Below are 22,323 nucleotides of genomic sequence, written 5' to 3'. Positions count from 1 at the left end.
GTCCGTGGCTTGTCTTTTGCCATTTTTATGGTGTCTTTTAATAAAAATTTGTAATTTTAGTATAATCAAGTATCTCATCCTAATCCTTTATGGATTCTCCATTTTGCATGTCTTTTAAAATATCCTTCCTTAGCCTGAGGTAATAAAGATATTCACCTATATTATCGTCTAAAAATTTTATAATTTTGTCTTTCACATCTTCGTCTATAATTTACCTGAAGTTGATTTTTGTGTTTGTGATTATAGGGATGTGTGTGACTATGTTCTTATTATATTTTGGCCTTTTTTTTTTCCTCTTTGTTCTTTCATCTAAATTTTAGAATCTGCTTGTCAAGTCACAGGTTTTGTTTAGATTTTGATTGTTTGATTGGAATTGTTTTGAATCTATCGATCAATTTGGAGTGAACCAGTATTTTTATGAAATTCCATTGTCTTGTCCTTGAACATGGTTCAGTTCTCCATTTACTTAGGTTTTCTCTAATGCTTTTCACTAAGGTTTATGGTTTCCTCTAAAAGCTTGGCATGGGTGTTGATAGATTTACTCCTAGGTATTTGTTTATTCCTAGGCTTTTTGATACTGTCGTAAATAAACTATTATAGCATTAATACATTTTAAAATCATTTCTTGCTAGAATATAGAGTTGTTTTTTATATTGCCTTCTGTATCTATTAATTTTGCTAAACCCTCTTATTAATTCTAAAGTTTGTCTGTAGACTTTTTGCAAGTAGTGACTTTTTCTTCCTTCCATTTTTTCTTTTACTCTCTCTGCTGTGCTAGTTAGGACCACCAATACAGTGTTGATTTCATAGGGAATGATTTCACCCTTAAGTATATTTGCTGTGGGGTTTTTGTAGCTATCCTTTAAGATATCAAAGAAGTTCCCTTCTTTCCTGACTTCTTAAACTTTTTTGTTTTGTTTATTTTTTAATCATGAATGAAAGTTATATTTTATCAAATGCTTTTTCCACATATATTGAGATGCTCATAATTTTCCTCCCTTAATGTGTTATGTGGTGAGTAATTATAATTGGTTTTTCTACTGATAAATTGACTTTCTAAAATAAACCCAATTCAATCTTGATGTATTATACGTATTATGTGCCATTGATTATAGGATATACTATTTTTTTGTACAGCAGAAAAAAGAAAAAAATGCTGCCAATTATGCTGTGAGATTGCATTGATATTAAGATTTATCCTGATGCCAGAGATGTTAAAATGTGAAGAAAAAATTAACATATGTACATCTTAGAATTAACAAGTATAATGTTATCTTTTATATATACCCTTGGGTTAAGTTTGCTGGTACAGAATTTGTTTTAAGATTTTGCATCCATATTCATTAGTTACATTGGCATGTAATTCTTATTTTCACACTCTCCTTGTCTGACTTTATAATTAGTTATAAAATTAGGTAAGGAGTGTACTTTCATTTTCTATGCTCTGGAAGAGTTGTGTAGGTTTGAATTATTCATTCCTTGAAAGCAAAAGATTCCAGTAAAACTGTCTTAGACTGGGGTGTTTGTTTTGAGGGGAAGGGTGATTTTTAGCTACTGATGCAATTTCTTTAATGGGTATATACCCTGCCATATTTTCTATTCTTGATTCAATTTTAGTAAGCTACATTTTTTAAAGTATTCAACTGTTTCATCTAAGTGTTCAGGTTTCTTTGCATTCAGTTATTCTAATATGCCCTTATCTTTTTTATTTTAACAGTATTGTAGTTATGAACCCTTTTTAATTCTTAGTGTTGTTTTTGCCTTCTCTCTCTCTTTTTCTTCTTGTTAACTTTTTATTTTGAGACAATTGTGGCTTCCCATGCAGTTGTAAGAAATAATACTGAGAGATCTTGTATAGCCTTGCTCATTCTTGCCAAAGGTTTTCCAATTTTATTATTATTTTTTATTGTTTTTTGGCTTTTTTGATGCTGTCTGTTAAAATTTCATTTTCTCTTTCGTAATTTCTGTCACCTTTATTATATCTTTCCCTCCGTAGTAAATTCAGTTTTCATTAAATAACATCCAACAAAGGGGAAGAATCTCCTTTTCATTGGTTTGTATGTAGAGGGCAGCAGTAGTTTTATAATATGAACAATTATAGTTTAAGTCTATCATGATTAAATATAGAATTTATTTCCAGAAAATATGGTCCTTCTGGAATCCCTGTTTGGTAAATAGCGATGTCCACTTGCCCAACGAGAACCTTCAAGTTACCATGCTAGCGTCCTTCCTGACCATCCAGTAGTCTTCATTCATCTCTCTCTCTCATCTGTTTGTTTCATTCATCTCTCTCTCTCATCTGTCACCTAGTCCTCATTTTCACTACCTGATTCGTGCAACCTCCCATGACTTCTCTCCTAGATTTCTTCAGTAGCCACCCAACTAGTCTTCTCTTTCATTTGACCCTTTCAGTCCATTCTCCATTCTGCTACCGGAGTAATTTCTAGAAATGGGAAACAAGAGCATATCATTTCCCTAATCAAAATCTTTTAATGGCTCCCCAACAGCTTTCAGATAAAGCCCTTTTATGACCTACACTCCATTTTATGCTTTTTTGTTAACTTCATTTCCATCTACTTTGTTTCTTGTACTGTCCATATTGAACTCCTTATTGCTATTCCCTGAAATGGTCTTATGTTCATTCAAGCCTCTCTGGCTTTACGTATGTCCTTCTTTTAGAGCTTTCTTTAGTCCTACTCTTCCTTTAAAATTGATCTCAAGCTTTACTTTTCTAGGAACTTGCCTCTGTCTGTATCTGATTTAGGTGCCTCCATTAGCTCAGCATTTCTCAGTTCTTGCATTTGTTATGAAATATTACTCCTATTTTAATATTATTCAACGAATGAGTGAATGTGTGATAAGTAATTCTAATTAAAGTATGTATTTACTCGACAGTAACAACTGAACGCCCTGTGCAAGTGAAAGTGGTCAAAGTCAAGAAATCTGATAAGGGAGATTTCTACAAAAGGCAGATTGCTTGGGCTCTTCGAGACCTGGCTGTGGTAGATGCCAAAGACGCTATTAAAGTATGTTTTATTTTTTAGTTCTTTGATCTGTGTTCAGGAAGTGTCTTTTGTTTTATAAGATAGCCTTTTGTATTCTAAGATGATTTAAACCTGTGACTGCTGAAACTCTAACCAAGAAATAATCTGAAGTGTATTATTCAACCCTTCATACCCCCTTTCTGGCCCCTATAACCCTGGCTGCTAACAGTAAGTGTGCATGTGTGTATATATATATGTATTTGGTTGTTTTTATTTTATTTTATTATTTTTTAAGGGATTGAGCCCAGGACTTCCCGTGTGGGAGGCAGGTGCTCAACCACTGAACTACATCTGCTAACCTGTTTTTAATTTTTTTTAAGCTACAATTATGCTTATGTACAAGTTATATAAACTAGAGCCAAGGTAGTTTTGTCTCCATACATATCTGTATATAAGTTAGATACGTTTAGTGTTTTGGATTTTAAAGTGTATCCATGGTATGTCATACGAGTTAATTATTTTTCATCTTCATCGTTTTGGTAAAACCTGCTTCACAATCATGCATAATATAACCAAAGTGACTCATACTTATTTCCTTCTCATGAATTAATGCAAAATCACTAGCTGAGGCAGTCAAGCTGGCTTTCTGAGGCCCTGGCTTTGATATTTGTGGCTCAAGTAAAAAATAAATAAATCTTACACCAACATAAACCACATTCAGACTCCAAGGAATTTGATTAATGTGATATTCACATTAAAAGGCCACCTACATTCCTAACAAAACGTTTCACAGCAATACCCTTTTTTCAAGGATCTCAAGTAGAGCTCTTTTGGTTAGATTCAGGGCTTCTTTAGCACCTCCGGAGCTCCAGGGTATGGTTTGCAACACTCCACTTGTGCTGCTGATGAGGGTAATAGCCAGGCTGTACTAGTGTAATTGCAGGTGTGCTAGGATTTAATTCTTGAAGTCTCATACGTTTATTAAAAAGACACAAAGAAGTAGAAAACAATCTTTATAGTACAATCTAATAAAATCTGGTTTTACCCTAGTGAAAACCTGTGAGGTTCTAAAAGCTGAAAAAAAAAAATGATAAGACATTTGAGTCAGATGCAAAAAGAAATGAAGAAAAAAAAACAAAATTTTTTAAAAAAACAAGTTTTACCAGAGTCCTGCATATCTGTAGAATTCACATTTCTTCCAAATGCAGAGAATTCTATTCTTTAACTAAGTATTACACACAAATTGGACCTTTGCTTTATCCCTAAGGAACACCCAATTTTTAGAGAAATGTGGTCTGTGGAAACAGGTTTTGAAAGTGCTTTTGTTTTTGTTTGTTTTTTTGGAAAGAGGATGGAATTTTTTTAAACACTTCGAAAGTAAATTATTTCTATTATGGCAAGGAGTCAAGTGTGGAGACTTGTTTTTTGTAGGTTTCTGTTGGAGAGAAAGTACTTTAAGGGCGTTTCAGAAATGCACCTTTATTAAAGTCTTTCTCTCTCGGATAGTTTTCCACTGTAACCCCAGGTGACTCGCATAATTCACTAACATTGCTGATGGCGTATTTGAATGCTTTCTCACAGCTGATGCCTCATTGCTGACTTGCTTAATGGATTCTTTTTCATTTTATATAGGCACCTTGGTGTGTGTACTCTATATATGGATATAAAATATAAAATTTTTATACATAGCCTGACATTAGCCATTTAGTATCACACATTGATTTGTGTGAGTGTTGCCACTGGAGCACTCAGCTTCTTTATGGCATTATGGGAAATATTCCCAGGGAAGAGATCATTTCCCATCAAGTTTCATATCGGTTGCCAATATGCTTAGTTTTTTTTTTAAGTAATAATGCAATTATCTTTTCATTGTGAATGCAGGATTTAAATTTTTTGACACTTCAAATCTCTTCATTAAGCTATAAACTAAACTGATAAGTAGTTCCATGCTACTGTTATTTGATTGCTATACCACAGGGCAAGTCCTCTTCCCTAAAATATCACACCTCTTCATGTTAAAAGTCTGATGTAACTTCCCTTGTCTATGGCCATATCACCCTGAACAAGCCCAATCTCATCTGATATAACTCCCCATCTAAAATGTTTGTTTACATTTTTCCCCTCCAAGTAATACTTTAAATGAATTGAATATATTATTCTCCTTCAACCCTATGGAGCATTAAAAAAAATTAATGAACAGGTGTCCATCAACTGATGAATGGATAAACAAGCTGTGGTCTATTCCCACGATGGAATATTATGCAGCCGAAGGAGAAATGAAGTCATGAAGCATATGACAACATGGATGAACCTGGAGGACATTATGTTGAGCAAAGCAAGCCAGACTCAAAAGGACAAATACTGTATGATGCTTTAGTATGAACTAAATATATTGTGTAAAATATTTTTTTAAATAATGAAACATGACCTATTTTTAATTGCTTGAATGTAAAGAAAAGTATATATTTATGTTTTCATTTTTTATTTAGTCCTCACATAGTTCTACAATCAACAAAGAAATATTAGCCTAACATGGAATTATTGCTGAAATGTAGCTTAACAAACTTTTAGAGAGCGTAGTGTAATTCCCTCGGTCTTGTCTGTTACTCGAAAGAATTTTAAGGCCCACCTGAATATTTGCCTTTTGAAACACATTTAATCACTCTATGTTTTCAGAATAAAAAACAATTAGAAGTTGTCCCTGCTTTTCACTTTATTTGTTCTTGAAAACCACAATGAAATGGAAGTTTTTTTTCCTCATGTTATAAATAGAAGATATTCCTTTTCAAGGAGTTAGTGTCAGGTCACAGTATAATACAACAACAATAACAATGTAACTCTAAAAATCATAAGGCAGTTTAGTTAGAAAATTTAGGTGCAAGTCAAAACTAGAGATCATCTTCATCTTACAAACGAGGAAGCTAAAACATAAAGCTGTTAAGTAAACTAAGTAGACTTTCTATTTTCTTTTTTTTTTCTTTTTTTTAGAAGATTTATTTATTTATTTATTTCTCTCCCCTTCACCCCCACCCCAGTTGTCTGTTCTCTGTGTCTATTTGCTGCATCTTCTTTGTCCGCGTCTGTTGTTGTCAGCGGCACGGGAATCTGTGTTTCTTTTTTTGTTGCGTCATCTTGTTATGTCAGCTCTCCATATGTGCAGCACCATTCCTGGGCAGGCTGCACTTTCTTTCGCGCTGGGTGGCTCTCCTTACAGGGCGCACTCCTTGCCCGTGGAGCTCCCCTATGCGGGGCACACCCCTGCGTGGCACAGCACTCCTTGCACGCATCAGCACTGCACATGGGCCAGCTCCGCACAGGTCAAGGAGGCCCAGGATTTGAACCGCAGCCCTCCCATGTGGTAGACAGACATCCTAACCACTGGGACAAGTCCACCGCCTCTATTTTCTTACTCTAAGACCTTAGCGGTATAAGAAGGAAATACCAAATCAGTATGTTGTCATTCATCCACCTTCCTTTGGGTGGTTAACAGTTTTTCCTATAAATTTAATTCTCTGAACCATTCTATTAAAGTCACCTGCAGACTTTTAATGGTGATTTTTTTTTTTTAAAGAATAGCTTCAATTTCTTTTTGATTTATTGACATGCAGATTTTACATTAATAGTGTACAAGGATATGATTATAAATAACTTCTCGCATATTTTATTCCAGGAAAATCCTGAATTTGATTTACATTTTGAAAAAATTTATAAATGGGTTGCCAGCAGCACCGCTGAAAAGAACACATTTATTTCGTGCATTTGGAAATTAAATCAGCGGTATCTCCGGAAGAAAATTGATTTTGTCAATGTTAGCTCACAGCTTTTGGAAGGTAAAATTAAATATTTGTGTAAAATCAAATGTATATTTAAGTGACTATCTAATTTGACATTATTTACATTAATTAGAACACTGTGTTACCTTATATTGTATTGGAATTTTAAAATGATGTTTCTTATTACAGTGATATTTGTTCATTATAGAAAATTGATTTATTAAGTTAAATTTAGATATAAACTGCCCCCCCAGGAATAACCAGTATTAATGTTTTGTTATTCTTCTAGTATTCTTTCTATGCATTTTCAAATACATTAAATAAAGAAATTTACATTGTTTCCTAATTTACTTTTTCATATAATATATGATGAACATTTTTCATGTTATTAAATACCCCAACATTATTTTTAATGGCACTGTAGAATTATATATATAGATATACCATAATTTATCAAACATCACTTATTTTTAATATTTCAGTTTTTGCTTATTTTAAATAATCTGGGATGAATATCCTTGTAGCTATATTTTTGTGCAGAGTGTAGATATAGTGGTTAAGAATACAACTCTGGGGTCATGTTGCCTGGGTTCAAGTCCTGTTTTTATAATTTCCTATCTTTGTCATGTTGGATAGGTTACTTATATCAGTTTCTATGTCAGTTTCCCTTATCTCAGATATAGAGATAATAATATATATACTACCTCATAAGATTGTTGTAAGAATTAAATTATTGATATGTGAAAGTGATGAGAATAAATATATTAGCTGTTATTATCAGGATAAAATCTTTAAACATGAAGTTAACTGAAGTATTTTTTATCATTTTATCTTTGGGAATGTTGCTCTCTAGGGATTACTTGTGTTGCAAGGCAAAAACTACTGTTAATTACTGAAAATATATAATGAGATTTATTCTTCCAAAATTTCTTGCATAAAAACATAAACATTGTAAGACAATTGTTTCTATATGCCTTATGGATCCAAATTAGTGGTTTATTCTTTATCTCAAAAAAGCAGTTTAAATAAGAGCCAGTATACCGTGAATAGAGCTTATAAAAGTTGTTGCTTCTCTTTTTATTGAGAAAGAAAACTTAGGTTTGTTCTAAATTATGTATTAGAAAGAACTTAGCTTTGCCCTAAGCTATATATTAGAATTTAAAAATTAAAAGGTTTTTATAATGTTGAACCATCTGAAATTGCCAATATTCAACCATTTTGCCTACAAAAATGGCAGTTTCAGATGGTTCAAGCTATTCCTTTATTTAGTCACTTGCCTCTGTCCCTTCTCAATTTTGTTTTACTGTTTTCTTTTCTGGTTGGCCATCGATCTTTCTCTCCTTGAATGCAGAATTCTTTTATAACACTTACCAAGTAGTGAGTCTGTTACTGGTTTTAGGCTTGATGGTTGGAACTGGAAAAAAAAGCCACATCAGGTCCTGTGATTTCCAGTGGGGCTGACCTTTTCGTTATAGTCCCCAGAGTTGCCATCTCACCAACATAGTTCACAGTGTTTTGGCAGTTGAGTGTTTTGAGAGAATGACTTCCAAGAAATTGATGGTAATTTTTCATGCCTTGGTTAGAGGTTTAATTTGCTTTGAGTAGCTTTTTATTATAATACCATTTCAGGGTTGAACATTATAATGAGTAAATGGTTTACAAGCTTACTGTTCTATTTTCAGATATTGTGTAATTTCAGATATTATTTGTCTCCTGAAGATGTATTTTAAACAAATATGTTTCATTATTTAACAATATTGGAAATTGCATTCTTTACCTGGAATCACCTCATTAAGAAACATTACCAAATCAATGAGATTTTCAGCCAAAATGGTTGAATATTGGCAATTCAGAATTTTAAAAAATCATTTCATTTTTCAAGGCCTAAAACAAAAGTGTAGACATTGTCATGATTACAAACACTAACCCTAATTGACATCAATTTTAAGAGTACCAAGAAGATCCTTAAGGATCACACTTTGAAAATTACTTTCTATTAATCAATAACCGTTGCTTAGTTTAGTGGAGTTCAGGGAATAGCTTTATTAATGCCTACAAACTTGTTTTAATGGGCTTGAAATCAGGTCACTAATTCCCACTTTTTAAAAATATGTATATCTAATAAGCTTTGGATAATGTTTAAAAAAAAAAGAAAAGAAATTATCACCACCTCCCTTTAAAAGCTTATTAATCATCCAAGTAAGTAAGACTATTCTTATTGTAAATACTAGCAGTGGCAACTTTGGTCGTTTTTATTGGTGGTAATTGGATGTTCATACAAAATAATAGGGGCTTCTCTGAAGAATAAGGTTTTTAAAAGAGAAATGTGTTAGCAGTGGAAGTTAAGTTTTTGTTTGGCCTTTTCCTTTTCATTCTTTTCCTTGCAGCCAGGTTAAAAAAAGAAATCTTTAACTTAGAACCTAAAGTTAGCCTGAACTGATACCTAATGTGCTTTTTAAATTGCCTCAATCTTGTCCTCTCTAACAGTGCTTTGTGACTAATCCATTGTGAAGGAGTGTATGGGTAAAGTTTTGGGGCCTTGAGTGAAAATAACTAGACTAAATGCATGAGTCACAGCTGACCTAAAAATAATCCCCAGGAAATGATCTGTTTTTCAGTTTTCTCTTCCAAGGATGAGCCAGTACTGTTTCCAAAAAGATTTAGAGAAAATAGTAAAATAAATATATTGTTTTTAGTCTCTATCTGAAAATGAGTAAGAAATATGAACCCTGGAAATTTAGCTTCATATGGATCTTTCCCCTTTGTAGTTGATTTCAATGTTGTCTTTTTTTTCCCCCAATGTTGTCTTTTAAACCTTAGTTTAACATGAAGTTCGAATGATACACGGGTAGTATTAAAAAATTTTGAACCTGTATACCCAGCTAATATTCTTTGCTTACTTTCCTCTGCTTTTTTCATACCTTTTTACTCTCCAGAACTGCCTAAAGTTACAGAAGGTGCGTAACACCTTTTCTTCTTATTCTATTCTGTATATTTTTATTGCCATTGTTATGTGCTGTTGGTTGCATACCTTATGAAATTGGGTAAAGGGACAAGTTTATTACAAAATCCATAGTGTAGTAAAATTAATAATAGTGTTCGTTATTATTGGCTTCCAAAGAATTGCTTTGTGAGAGAAAATACTTCTGATAGTTATTATGATCATTTAAAATATTTATTTTAAATATATCCTTTTGTAAGGAGCTATACAGAATGCTTTGGATTGTCCCTGCCCCCTAGGGGCTAATAAGCGACATGACAGTTTAACACTTATTTTCACAGTGAAAAATGACAAGGAGCTTGAGAATACCTCTCTTTTAAAGAACTCATATTTGTGTATTGTAATCTATCATTGCCTGTAGCATAAGTTTTAGTCCCTTCTTTTTTTCCTGGGGAGTTCTAAAATACCAAAAGCATCCAGAACTTTTGATTTAAAGCAACTGTGAAAGTCTGTGAAAATCATTAACTTAATTTAGAGTGATTAAAATAATATTTTAGGGGTTAAAAATTATTTATTTCATTTCACTTCTAGCCTCAAGTTGAATACTTAGCTTTTTACAAAATGCCCCTATATTAAATATATTCGCAAAACATTGAACAAAATCATTTATCCAGAAAGCACCTCAGATTTTTGCTTCTTGGTCTTTTGTTATGAAGCATGAAGACCGTTTATACTTTTTTAATCTCAAACACCCATGTTGTCATGGTAGTTGCTCTTCTTTCTGTAGAGTTATTGAGAAAGCCTTTGTAACCGATATTGAAAAATTTTATCAATGAATGTGAATATTTTCAAAATAAAGAGAAAATTAAGTTAATGTAGCCATTGACCCCCCAAAAGTTGTGAATTGTAGCTACATTTTTTGTTTCAAGTGGAAAAAAACATAGCAAAAATAAAAAGAAACAAAAAACAAAGAGGAAAATGTTACCTGGATAAAAAAGGAAAGTAAAGTGTTTTCATGTTTCCTGAGTTCATAATCATTGTTTCCTTTAAAAAGCAACAGTCACCTCAGGTAGAGAAAAAGGTTAGGTGTATTTTCATGTGTCTTATTTGTTTTTGTTTTCTGGTCTAGTTGTGCTTTGGGAAATTGTGACTAAAGCCTGTTTTAACACTTACAAATCAGTGAGTTTGACTGCATGCTCTTTGTTATAATTTTTTAGTGCTTTATTTCATTAACATATACAGTTCTTTTTAGAAATAAAGTTTTTCATATATTTTGAATCATTTCCTATTTTCAGCCACTAAATGTGACCTTTGCTTATAGCTGATCTTAATTAGCTATGAGTAACCATACCATAATATTATTAGTCATTCCTTTCTATTGACTATTTTATTTTGAGTCATTTACCTTTATCCTCTTTAAGAATCTGTTCCAAGTGGAGAAAATCAGAGTGTAGCAGGAGGTGATGAAGAAGCAGTGGATGAATACCAAGAGTTAAATGCGAGAGAAGAACAAGATATTGAAATAATGATGGAAGGCTGTGAATATGCAATCTCCAATGCTGAGGCCTTTGCTGAAAAGTTGTCCAGAGAGCTGCAGGTGTTAGATGGGGTAAGACTTTCTTATAATCTATGAATGAACAATACGTAATAGATTGAGTAGGATGGTGATATCCATAGTTTACTGCCTCAGCACTTAAGCCTTCATAGTATGAGTAGGGCTGTCTTTATGTCTAAGCTGCTTACTAACTGTTATCCATCTTTCATTGTTCTTCAAAAGACAGAATCATCCCTTTTAGTCAGATCAATGTAGACAGTTGGCAGAGGTTCTGGATTTTTGGAGGTTCTTAATATGAAGTGATGGATGTAAAAAGGTGCCAACCAGAAACCAATTTAAAGGTTGATACCCCCAGCCTCTGAAATACTTCAAAACAGTTCCATGAAAAAGAATGACATTTTTCTGGTTTGGAAAAAAAATAGATATGAATTAGAAAGAAGTTAAGCTGATAGAAGTGAATTATTTACCGAAAGGGAACAGAATAAGCGTGATGGAAACAGGAGAACCAGGAAAAAAAAATGGTTGACTTTTCCACTAACATATTTGGAATAGATCTTTTAATTTGTATGCACAGTTTTCAAGTCTCGAATCTAAATTCACTTTGTTAGAAAGTAAGGGCTAAAAGTAGGACCACTTAAATAGCAATAATCTAAAATAAGAGTATTGGATTTTCTTTTAAAAAAACACATAATGAGCATTTAAGGAAAACTCTCAGAGAACAAAGAACATTTTAAAGAATTTACAGAATTTAAATTTAAATGTAAACATTTAAAGAATTACAGAATTTTGGCATTTATACCTGAAAGGTACAGAAGTTGGAGTCTAACTTAGGCCCAGAGAAATTACATGAATTGTCTAAGCCTACACGTTTACAGAACTCACTGGAAGAAAACCAAAAAGAGACTTAAAGATGTTGAAGTGGAAATCGTCTTGGGCAAGTTCGTGCCCCAGCTCTGCTACCTAAGATATGTCAGCAGGACTAAGCCCTGTTGACTCTTACTTTTGATTTACACTTGCAGTTCAGTTATTGTGCATAATACATAAAATGTGTGACATCACAGTGTCAACTGTACAATGATGTTCTTTTAATTCCTTGTCCAATACCATGTTACTTGCCTTCTTCTTGTGGCTTAGTGATTTTTATTTTCTAATTAATATTTCATATAAATTCCAAGGTATCAGATTACTCTGCAGTTTAATTTTGAATTTGGTAGCTTCCATATTTCAGGGATTTCAAAATCATTTAGAGAACAGTGGAAAGGGATGGTGGTTTGTCACTGCTTGCTTAGAAAAAAAGATGTAGTAGTTGCAAATGATGATAGAATAATCTTTTGTTTGCTATGTGCTCTTGCATATCCTATAAGTTCCATGTATCCTTCAAAGACTGGTATATCACTGTTACACTCTTAACTAAGATATTCAGATGTCATCATGCTTTTATTTAGTGATTTACATAAATACTAACAAGTAAAAAATTTCCATAGCTGCTGGAATTGGAAAAAATGTTAGAGATGCTATTGTCTAATGCTCCTCACTTTACAGAAATGAGAATATATCATTAGCAATGATAAACTATGGGGAAGAACCCTACTTGAACAGCCTGTGGAAATTATAAATGCTGAGACATGGTGCCTGACCTTGCTGTAGCTACCCTTAGGAAACACCGTATAAATATTACAACATAAATATAAAGTGATAAAGTAGGTGTATATCAATTTTTATATACTTTTTTATTTTTAAAAAATACATACTTAGATTTCATAAAAGTTACATTAAAAATATAGGGAATTCCCATATGCCCTGCTCCCTAACCCTCCCATATTTTCCCACATTAACAACATCCTCTGTTAGTATGGTACATTTGTTACAATTGATGAACACATTTTGGAGCGTTGCCACAAAGGGATTACAGTTTACATTGTAGTGTACACTCTGTCCCGCACATTTTTGTAAGTAATTACAGATGTACAATGGCCTGTATCTGTCCTTGCAATGTCATTCAGGACAATTCCCAAGTCCCAAAAATGCTCCCAAATGATAGCTATTTTCCCTTCTCCCTTCCCTCAGAAACTCCAATGGCCACTGCCTCTATATCAGTTCTTCCATTGCTAGAATCACAATAAATCTATAGTAGAATACCAGTAACTCTACTCTAGTCCATTGTTCATTCCCCAATCCTGAGGATTCTAGGATGGTGATGCCCCTCTGCCTCTAATTGAGAAGGAACTTAGATCCCATGGGGCAGATGGGACTATCTTGCTTGCAGTTGGAGACTCCCTGTTTCTTGAGATGGTCATTGTCCATCATCATCTCCTTGTTAGTTGTCCTCGGTGAGTCCAATGAACTGGAGAGTAAGTGTTGCAAATCTGTTGAGACTCAGGGCCCAACTGGTACATGGACAGCCCAAAGAGTAAGACTCTTGGACATATACCTATCAACTCTAGTACTAACTATAGGTCCAAAAAGAAGGGGTAGAAGAGCCATGTTTAGGTAAATCATAGCTGAATCCAATTCAGTCACACTGGGAAACATAAATTCTAAAATGGGGCCCCCTGGCTGGGTGCCAAACTTCTAAACTGTCTGCCCTGCCTATAGTGTCTGGATGTCTCCAGAGCCCTCAGGAGCCCTGCTATATTAGGCAATTTTTACTTTGGTTGTCAATGAGATCCTGCTGAGACATGTGTAAGCATAACTTCTGGAATGAACTCCCGACTCACTTTGAAGTCTCTTAGCCACATAAACTCATTTGTCTTTACCCTATCCCTGTTTTTGTCAAGGTCTTTTTCCAGGTGCATTGCTAGTTGGTGCTTGGTGTAATCCCTTGGTACCAGGGAGGCTTATCTCCGGGAGTCATGTCCAATGCCAGGGGGAAGGTAATGCATTTATATGCTGAGCTTGACTTAGAGAGAGGCCGCATTTAAGCAACAAGGAGTCCCTCAGGAGGTAACTCTTAGGAACCCTATACAACTAGGCTAAGTTTCAGTTTCAAAAGTAAAGGTTCATGTCATCATTATTCAAAAGTAAAGGTACAGTTATCATTATTAAAGGCCCATTAATGGTCCATCCTCCTTCACTGGTCACTGCCTTGTACTTGGGATCCTTGTTTTCCTAATAGAGATTGCAGCAGAGTTCTCCAGGATGGGAATTCAAAATTCTTTTGGTTATTGTGTGAAACTCCACCCACTGTGACATGAACATTTGAACACATTCATATGCCTAATAGGTATGCCCCAGGTGAACTGCCTCCCATGTACCCCCTATCTCTGACACCCCACACCAATGATCCTCCCCGGCCATAGTAGCAACCCTTCTCTGGTCCAAAACTTCTTCAAAATTGAAGCCAAGAAAATAACCAAATATAATTAATAGGAAAATGATATAATAATGATAGTTTTAAAAATAACAAGTAAAATGCAAAATTAAATTTTTTTAAGTTTGAAATAAAAAAATATAAAATTTAAAAAATTTTGACATTGTCTTTCATCACTGTAAGATCTGTTGTCTTGTATGTACAGTGACATTTTCTTCCATATATTCACCCAAAGTCTTATTTTTTTCATTTTGTCTTCGAAGAAGCTTTAGGTTACAAAAAAGTTATTTACAGAATATAGGTGATATAAATCTTTATTATTCTGCTTTAAAGAGGTTTAACAACATTTTATCTTTATAATTCTTTTACACATTTACTGAAGTATTATTTTGTTTTTAAATTTATAGGCTAATATCCAGTCAATCATGGCCTCTGAAAAGCAAGTGAACATCCTGATGAAGTTACTGGATGAAGCTCTAAAGGAGGTTGATCAGATTGAATTGAAACTGAGCAGTTATGAGGAAATGCTTCAAAGTGTAAAAGAACAAATGGACCAGATCTCTGAAAGCAACCACCTAATTCATCTTAGTAACACTAATAATGTAAAACTCCTATCTGAGATAGAGTTTCTTGTGGTAAGTTAATTATAAACTACCAACAAACAAACAAACAAATAGTGATAATATGTAAAGCCCTTTTATAAACATTTTCTCATTTCCTTATAAGATCAGGATTTAAAATAATTCCAAAGATCTGGCAATAGGATTGAATAGCATCTCACTTACAAATTGTCCAAAATTACATGTGCAAATCTTCCAGAACCACATGGACTTGGCCAAAGGTCACATAAAGGCCCTTCAGGAAGGAGACCTTGCATCTTCCCGAGGCATTGAAGCCTGCACCAATGCTGCCGATGCCCTCCTGCAGTGTATGAATATTGCTCTCCGGCCAGGTAAATTCACTGGACATAATGAAATCTACCAAGAACCTGAGTCTAAGTCTATGACTTGATACAAAGTTTTTTGGCTTTTGTTTATTTGCTCTTGTTTATTTATCTATTTATTTGGGAAAAAAGCTTAGAGTTACAAATCCCTAAAGATCCAATTCAAGATTGCTTTCTCACCACTCAGTTACCTGGCGTTGAGGCAAGATGGTCGTTGATCTCTGCGAGGGTTCAGCCTTCCCTCTGGGCTTCCTCTCTCTGAGCTGCAGGCTGGCGTAGGGCTTGTCCCTCAGGGCTTCCTCTGTCTCCTCGCATAGGGCTTGTTTCTTTCTGGGTCTTCCAATCAGTCTCAACTCTCTTCCCAAGGTTAGCTGTAAGTATCAGGCAAATGATCCATCTCTCCCCTGGGCTTTAGCTGTTTGCGCCTTCTTCTTTCTGTCACATGGCAGGATCAAAATGACCAAGTTCTCTCCTCTGGCAATACAAAGATTTTTGACATCTGTGACAAGAAATACATGGGGAAGTGGTTTAGGATTCCTTTATTATCTACACAACATGTTTCAAACATATTCCTTTTGGTGCTGAGAACCCTTTTTATTTTTTTTCTAACTGACTGTAATTAACTCTGGTTAAATCCATGATTTTTCTTTTACAGTCTATAGAATCTAGTGCAAAGTACTTTTTTAAGTAACTTTTGGTTTAGACCAGACAGTGTAAGGTTTTTGCTGGGCCAATGGTTCCAAAACTTGACTGTGCATCAGAAGCATGGAAGAGCTTGTTCAAACACAGATTGACAGATTCCACTCCCAGATTCAGTTTCTGGACTACAAACCTGGAATCCACATTTTTAACTATTTCCAGGTGATGCTAATGCAGGACCACACTTTGGGAACTGACACCAGACTAGATTATTTTTTCTTCTGCTTACCTTTCTTTTATAAGCAAATATATAAACCAGTGAAACTTTGGGTTCTTTAAAACTTAAATATGGGTCCTGTTATAAATGTGTGCATCAGACATCAGAGAATATATTTTTACCTATTCAGTCAGTCAAGAGACATCATTCTGATTTCAGGCCATGACATGCTTATGGCAGTCAAACAGCAACAACAGCGTTTCAGTGATTTGCGAGAACATTTTGCCCGGAGACTGGCCAGTCACCTCAACAATGTCTTTGTTCAACAGGTAATTTTACGTTATTATTAAAACTGTCCTGTCCCTTTAGCTTATTTGTATATTACCCTAAACCTTAAATTCTCATCAGCTTTTTAGTGTGTTTAATTGGGATCACAATGTATTCCTTCACACCTTTGTTTGATTTTAAGACTTTGAAATACGTGCATATTTTGTCATAGATGTATTTAGGGCCTCAGCTGCCCCAAACAATCTAGTTCCTTTCAGTTCAAACTCTCTGATTCTAGAAATCAAATAACTATGTTTATTTATTGCATATACTGTTTAGACATTCGTATTGATATAAGTCCACATTTGTTACATGGAGATTATGAAGAAGTTTAATGGTTGGCTTGTTTTATTTCTCAGTATTTTTAGATGGGAACCAGGACTTCTTAAGGGTTTCATAGGCTCTATGTACTTATACAGAAAATATTCATGTGAGAAAAATGAATATATTTCAACTGTACCTTTCAGTTGATTTAATCTTCATGTAAACCCTTTGTCTACATTTTTATATGGAAGGGGATATTATAATTAAGGTTGTGACAATAATACTAATATAAAGAATATTAAGAATACCTTGGATTTGAATGGAAGACATTATAATATCGGGTGTAATATATTAGGTTTCTTATGTTTTTCACCTCTTATTTTATTTATTATGGTTACTAGGTGAAAAAAACTTGGGGGGAATCTGTTATTCATCAAGAAATACTATCTGAAACTTTGGGTTCTTGTTTTATTTTCACTTTTCAGTATTCTAAAACAATTGTATTTACTATATTTTATTTCCAATTAGTTTACTCAGGCCCTCCTTCAACTCTATAACAGGTCCTACTTTCTTTCGATTCCTGTGAGTACATCAAATTTGGCTCAAGCTTCTCTGATTTTTTTTTCCAAAAAGTTTGCTAAACTTAACATCAGCAGTATCTTTATAAATTATAACTTAACTTACTGATTTACGTTACCCATTAACCATATTTGTAGCAATTTTTAATGTCCTGTAAGCAAAGAGTTTATTTTACCAGAAAGGAATTTAATCTCATTCAACTTGCTTTCTTCCCATCACTCTTTCATTCACTTATTTCCTTCTTCATTTATTTAATAAACATTTGCCAGGTGATTGAGATGCATACTAGACATTGACTTGAATAAATGAGAGACAGTTCTTGTCCTTGAGTAGCTCACAGTCTAGGAGAGGGAGACAGACAAATATATTCAGGAATGATATGATAGTGATAGTTTGGGAGCTAAGGGTGGGAGGGGGAAATTAGGGAAGACTTCCTCAACATTTCACTTGACCCAAAAAATATAAAGAAAAAAAGTAAATTAGAAGTCATATAGGAAATACTAATTCAAATTTTTCTTGTTTCAATAACATCTATTTCTGTGCAGTCCCTTAATATTTTTAAATGATACTGTTGACAGTGATGTTATCCACATTTGTAGATGGTATTAAAAATACCAAGTCAGTAAACAGTGGTCCTTTCTGCACCCTTGATTGTTTCTTGTAATATGCAATTATTTATGATTTTGCTTCTTTGCCTTATAGACTAATGGCTTTATTTTAATGAATGTTTCAAATTTCTGCAAATCTAATACGTAACACATGTGAGTGATGCATGTTAAAAACCGTAATATTGCAATAGTCTGGGATGTGCTGAAGAAGGTGGAGGAAGATGCCCCAAATGCAGGAAAGAGAATTGCTCTCTGCTGAATTCAATTCATCAGGTCACTTAGCAAACAAGTCAGGAAACATGGGTATTTATATTCCTGGTTTTGGGACAAACTAGCTGGGAAAATTTGATTAACCTATTATGATGCAGCTTTTTGTCAATCACTAAATTTTTACTGTGTGTCTCTTATGTAGTCAATCTGGTCCATATGGTAGAATAAGAAATGTTTCCTGTCCTCAAGATACATCTAAGGCATTAAGATTAACATACTTAAAGCTCTACAATGATATATATATATGATAAATTGCTAATTGTAGAACTATGGATTATTTGTAAGTGCTAAAAAGGTTTAATCAAAAGCAAGCATACTGAAGATTTAAGTAATCAGATATGATATTATGTATAATATAGGAATTGAACAGAAACCTTGCAGTATGCAATACAGATTGTAGTAAATCTATAGATTTTTTTTAAGGAAGCTCCAGGGATTGAACTCAAGACCTTGTACATGGGAAGCAGATGCTCAACCACTGAGCTACACCTACTCCCCAATCTATAGATATTATAAAATACATAAATACTGTACAGAAGAATCCAGAGGAAATAATCTATTGCTCACAAAATAACAGTAATTTAAGAGCATTGGTTCCCAGTCTTTTTTAAATCCACGTCAGTAAAGTTAACAGAAATGAAATTGGAGACTGACCAAGTTACCAGGTTTTTTTCTTTTAAAGATTTATTTACTTAATTTTTTTAAAAATTTATGCCCCCTTTGTCCCCAATGGTTCTCTCGTCTGTCTACACACTGTTTGCTCTCCAGCTCCAGGAGGCACCAGGAACTGAACCCAGGAACTCCCACATGGGAGGCAGGTGCCCAACAACCTCAGCCATATCTGCTCCCTGGGCTGCGGTGTCAGCTGGTTTGTGGCATCTGCTCATTGCAGCAGGTGTGGCATCTAGCTCATTGCAGCAAGTGTGGCATCTGCTCATCTTCTTTAGGCGGCACTGGGACCTGAACCCAGGACCTCCTGTATGGTAGACAGGCATCCCAACTAGTTGAGCCACATCTACTTCCCCCAGTTTTTTATTTTACCAAGTAAAGACCTTAAAAGACCATTTTCTTTCATTATCTTCTTTTTTTAAATGACATTTTGACACTAAACAAACCAGAACATAATTTCAGACTTTAAAAATTAATACATTTGGAGAGCAGTTGTAGCTCAGTGGTTGATTGCCTGCTTCCCATGTACAAGGTTCTGGGTTCAATCCCTGATACCTCCTTTAAAAAAAAATTAATACATTTATGAGAAACTCACTCCCATCGTTTTATTTTTCTTTTACTGTCATAAACCAGTAAAAACATCTTTACATTTGGAAATCACTAATCCAGAGCATGCTGTCTATGATGCAGCTTTCATATGAATACTTACACATGTCTCTATTTTAACGAAACTTGAAATGCATTTTATTTAATAGTCACTTCTTACTCTAATATAATGAGTAATACTTTTAAGAGTTGGCTAAATTCTTTTAGATCTTTTAGATCTTATTATATACTCAGCTTTCATTGAAATTATAGACTCCTATCTATAGTTTTTACATTTACTAGAAATTTTTGTACATAGAAAGATATTCAGCTAGGAAAATCAAGCCAGTTATACTAACTAGGATTCTGATATTATATTAATAAGCAGACGTCAAATTAAGGCTAACGAAATTGTTGAAATATTTGCAAAAAGAAATTGTCTTTTTAAAAACTCTTTTGGTTGAATTTTAAAGATTTGTTTTGAAAGGATAACTATGCTCTGCTTTTTTTCTTTGTTCTACAGAGACCTTGTGATATGATTCTATATACCATTCATTACCTTTGGCAATATGATGAGACTGATTATACTAATAACTTAGAGAAAATGAAAATGAGCTAAAGTGCACTGAACTAAAAGTATACCAGGAAAAAAACTGAAGTTGTGGTTTTTTGTTCTGTACGCTTAAGTTTGAAAACTTTTCTTCTTTCAACATATATTTACAGAAACATCATATAGTAAAATAAAACCTGTGTAATAGGCCACAAATATTCAATTGATTTCACAAATATTGTTTTCTTAAGGATATTTCATACTTTTCTAAATCTTAATCTCTGATTAAAGCTAAAAAATCTTATAATTATTTAACTAGATCCATTTTTATGATGTTTGTTGGAACTTTGCTCAGATTTTCTCCTTCCTTTAAAAATAAGCTAAACATAACTTGTCATAATGTAGAAGGAAAGAGTTCCCAAATCCTGAAAATATGTTCAGTATTTAACATGAATGTGTCATTCCTTCAAGAAAGTCAGTGTTAAGAGTGAGTACGCTGGAGTAAGAGTTGGGGTGTGGAACCCCAACTCTTTCACTTTCTAGATCAATAATTTTGGGCAAGTTAATTAACTTTGCTGTGCACCTTCGTTGTCTTATCTGAATAAAGCAGGTAATAAAAATACTTACCTCATTAGGTGGTTATGAGGATTAATGTGTTTATATATTTTTAGCACTTGGGGCAGTGCTTAGTGAAAATAAAGCATACAATGTTAGAAAATTTTACTACAAATTCTAATAACAAATGTACTAATGAAAAGTTATAATTCACTAAATTTTCACAAAATGTATTTGTCTTAGATTGATTTGGGAAAAAATGTAGTCACCTAATTATTATTTTAAAATTATGTGTTGATACTGCACCATTCAAGGTACCAGATTGAGATGCTTCCGGGCTCTGTTTCCCAACAGAAGCTTTGAACAACTATCAAGAACTGGAAGAAACTTCTCTCTCAAAGTCCTAGAAAACAGTTAAAGTACTGCAGCAATAGGTCTAGCACTGAATCAAGAAAAAGGTTACTTAAAGGTGTTATGATCTCCTGGTGCCCTGACTGGCCTACTCTCACCCCCTTACTGGCTCGGTGTGGAATCAGCCAATGCTTTCAGTGTGAAACCCTGTTCTGGGTTCTGTAGAGAGTAGAGTAACCCTCATGCATGTACTGGAAGCTTGTCTGGCTGGCCCGGTCTGCCTGGTGATGCTATGAGGGACCTGCCATCCCAGAATTTTCCCTGTGTGTAGAAGGCAGCTCTCAGAACTGTCCTGCAGAATGCTGTAGGAGGGCAGTCAAGTTGTAATACCTGGGACAAGGGGTTGCTGGCTACAGCACATACAGTACTGTTCTTGAGACCGTGAGGAAACTTTTTCCTAGGGAAGGAGGGATATTCAGAACCATGTAAATGAGGGAAATATAGAGCCACACATGCATGTGCAAGACAAGACACATGCCCAGGAAGAACCAAGAAAGTCCCTGCTCTTTAACCTGGAGCTATTATCTAAATTGACTGTATGGATAAGCCCTGAAGGAAAGCATTCATATAGGTCAATCTGCAAAGACTGAGAAAAGTGTTTTCTTTTTCTCCTCTTCCTCCTCCTTTTTTTCTTGTTAGCATTTAAAGAAAGCTCTGTCACAATACTAGGTAGATGTAAGCTTAAGGAACAGATGTCTCAGAGTCTAAATTCCAGTGAAAACACTTTAAAATATCAAAATGTTCAGGTATCAACAAAAAGTCACAAAGATACGAAGAAACAGGAAGTGATAGCCCAGACAAAGGAGGTTAAAGCATTAGAAACCATCAATGAGGAGTACCAGACCTGAGACATACTAGAGAAAGATTTTTCTAAAATGGTCCTAAATATGCTCAAAGAGCTAAAGGAAAACATGGGCAAAGAACTAAAGGACATCAAGAAAATGGTAGTTGAGCATAAAGAGAGTATGAATAGAGAGATAGAAGTTAAGAAACCAAACAGCACTAAACACCATGGTAACAGAATTTAAGAATTCCCTAGAGACCTTCAACAGCAGATTGCAGAAAAAATAATCAGAGAACTTAAAGATTCAGTCTGAGGAGGAGAAAAAAGAAACAATGAAGAAAAAAAGGAACAGAGCCTGA

The 22,323-nt window shown here is 34.2% G+C and overlaps 1 protein-coding gene across 8 annotated transcripts in view; it reads left to right on the top strand.

Moving 5' to 3' along the window:
* Positions 1 to 22,323, top strand: part of EXOC1 (exocyst complex component 1) — a 69,402-nt gene that overhangs the window by 10,609 nt on the left and 36,470 nt on the right. For 2 of the 8 annotated variants that reach the window (XM_071216510.1, XM_058298175.1), the window contains exons 3-10: positions 2,896 to 3,026; positions 6,655 to 6,814; positions 9,694 to 9,714; positions 11,120 to 11,307; positions 14,971 to 15,198; positions 15,383 to 15,515; positions 16,582 to 16,691; positions 17,482 to 17,535. In XM_071216510.1, coding sequence (XP_071072611.1) covers positions 2,896 to 3,026; positions 6,655 to 6,814; positions 9,694 to 9,714; positions 11,120 to 11,307; positions 14,971 to 15,198; positions 15,383 to 15,515; positions 16,582 to 16,691; positions 17,482 to 17,535 — 1,025 coding nt within the window. The remainder of the gene's footprint in view (positions 1 to 2,895; positions 3,027 to 6,654; positions 6,815 to 9,693; positions 9,715 to 11,119; positions 11,308 to 14,970; positions 15,199 to 15,382; positions 15,516 to 16,581; positions 16,692 to 17,481; positions 17,536 to 22,323) is intronic. The other 6 variants (XM_058298216.1, XM_058298186.1, XM_058298194.1 and 3 more) reach the window with 3 other exon arrangements.

This window comes from Dasypus novemcinctus, chromosome 1, assembly GCF_030445035.2.
Source record: "Dasypus novemcinctus isolate mDasNov1 chromosome 1, mDasNov1.1.hap2, whole genome shotgun sequence".
NCBI classification, from domain to species: Eukaryota; Metazoa; Chordata; class Mammalia; order Cingulata; family Dasypodidae; genus Dasypus; species Dasypus novemcinctus.
This window is presented reverse-complemented; position numbering and strand designations above follow the sequence as displayed.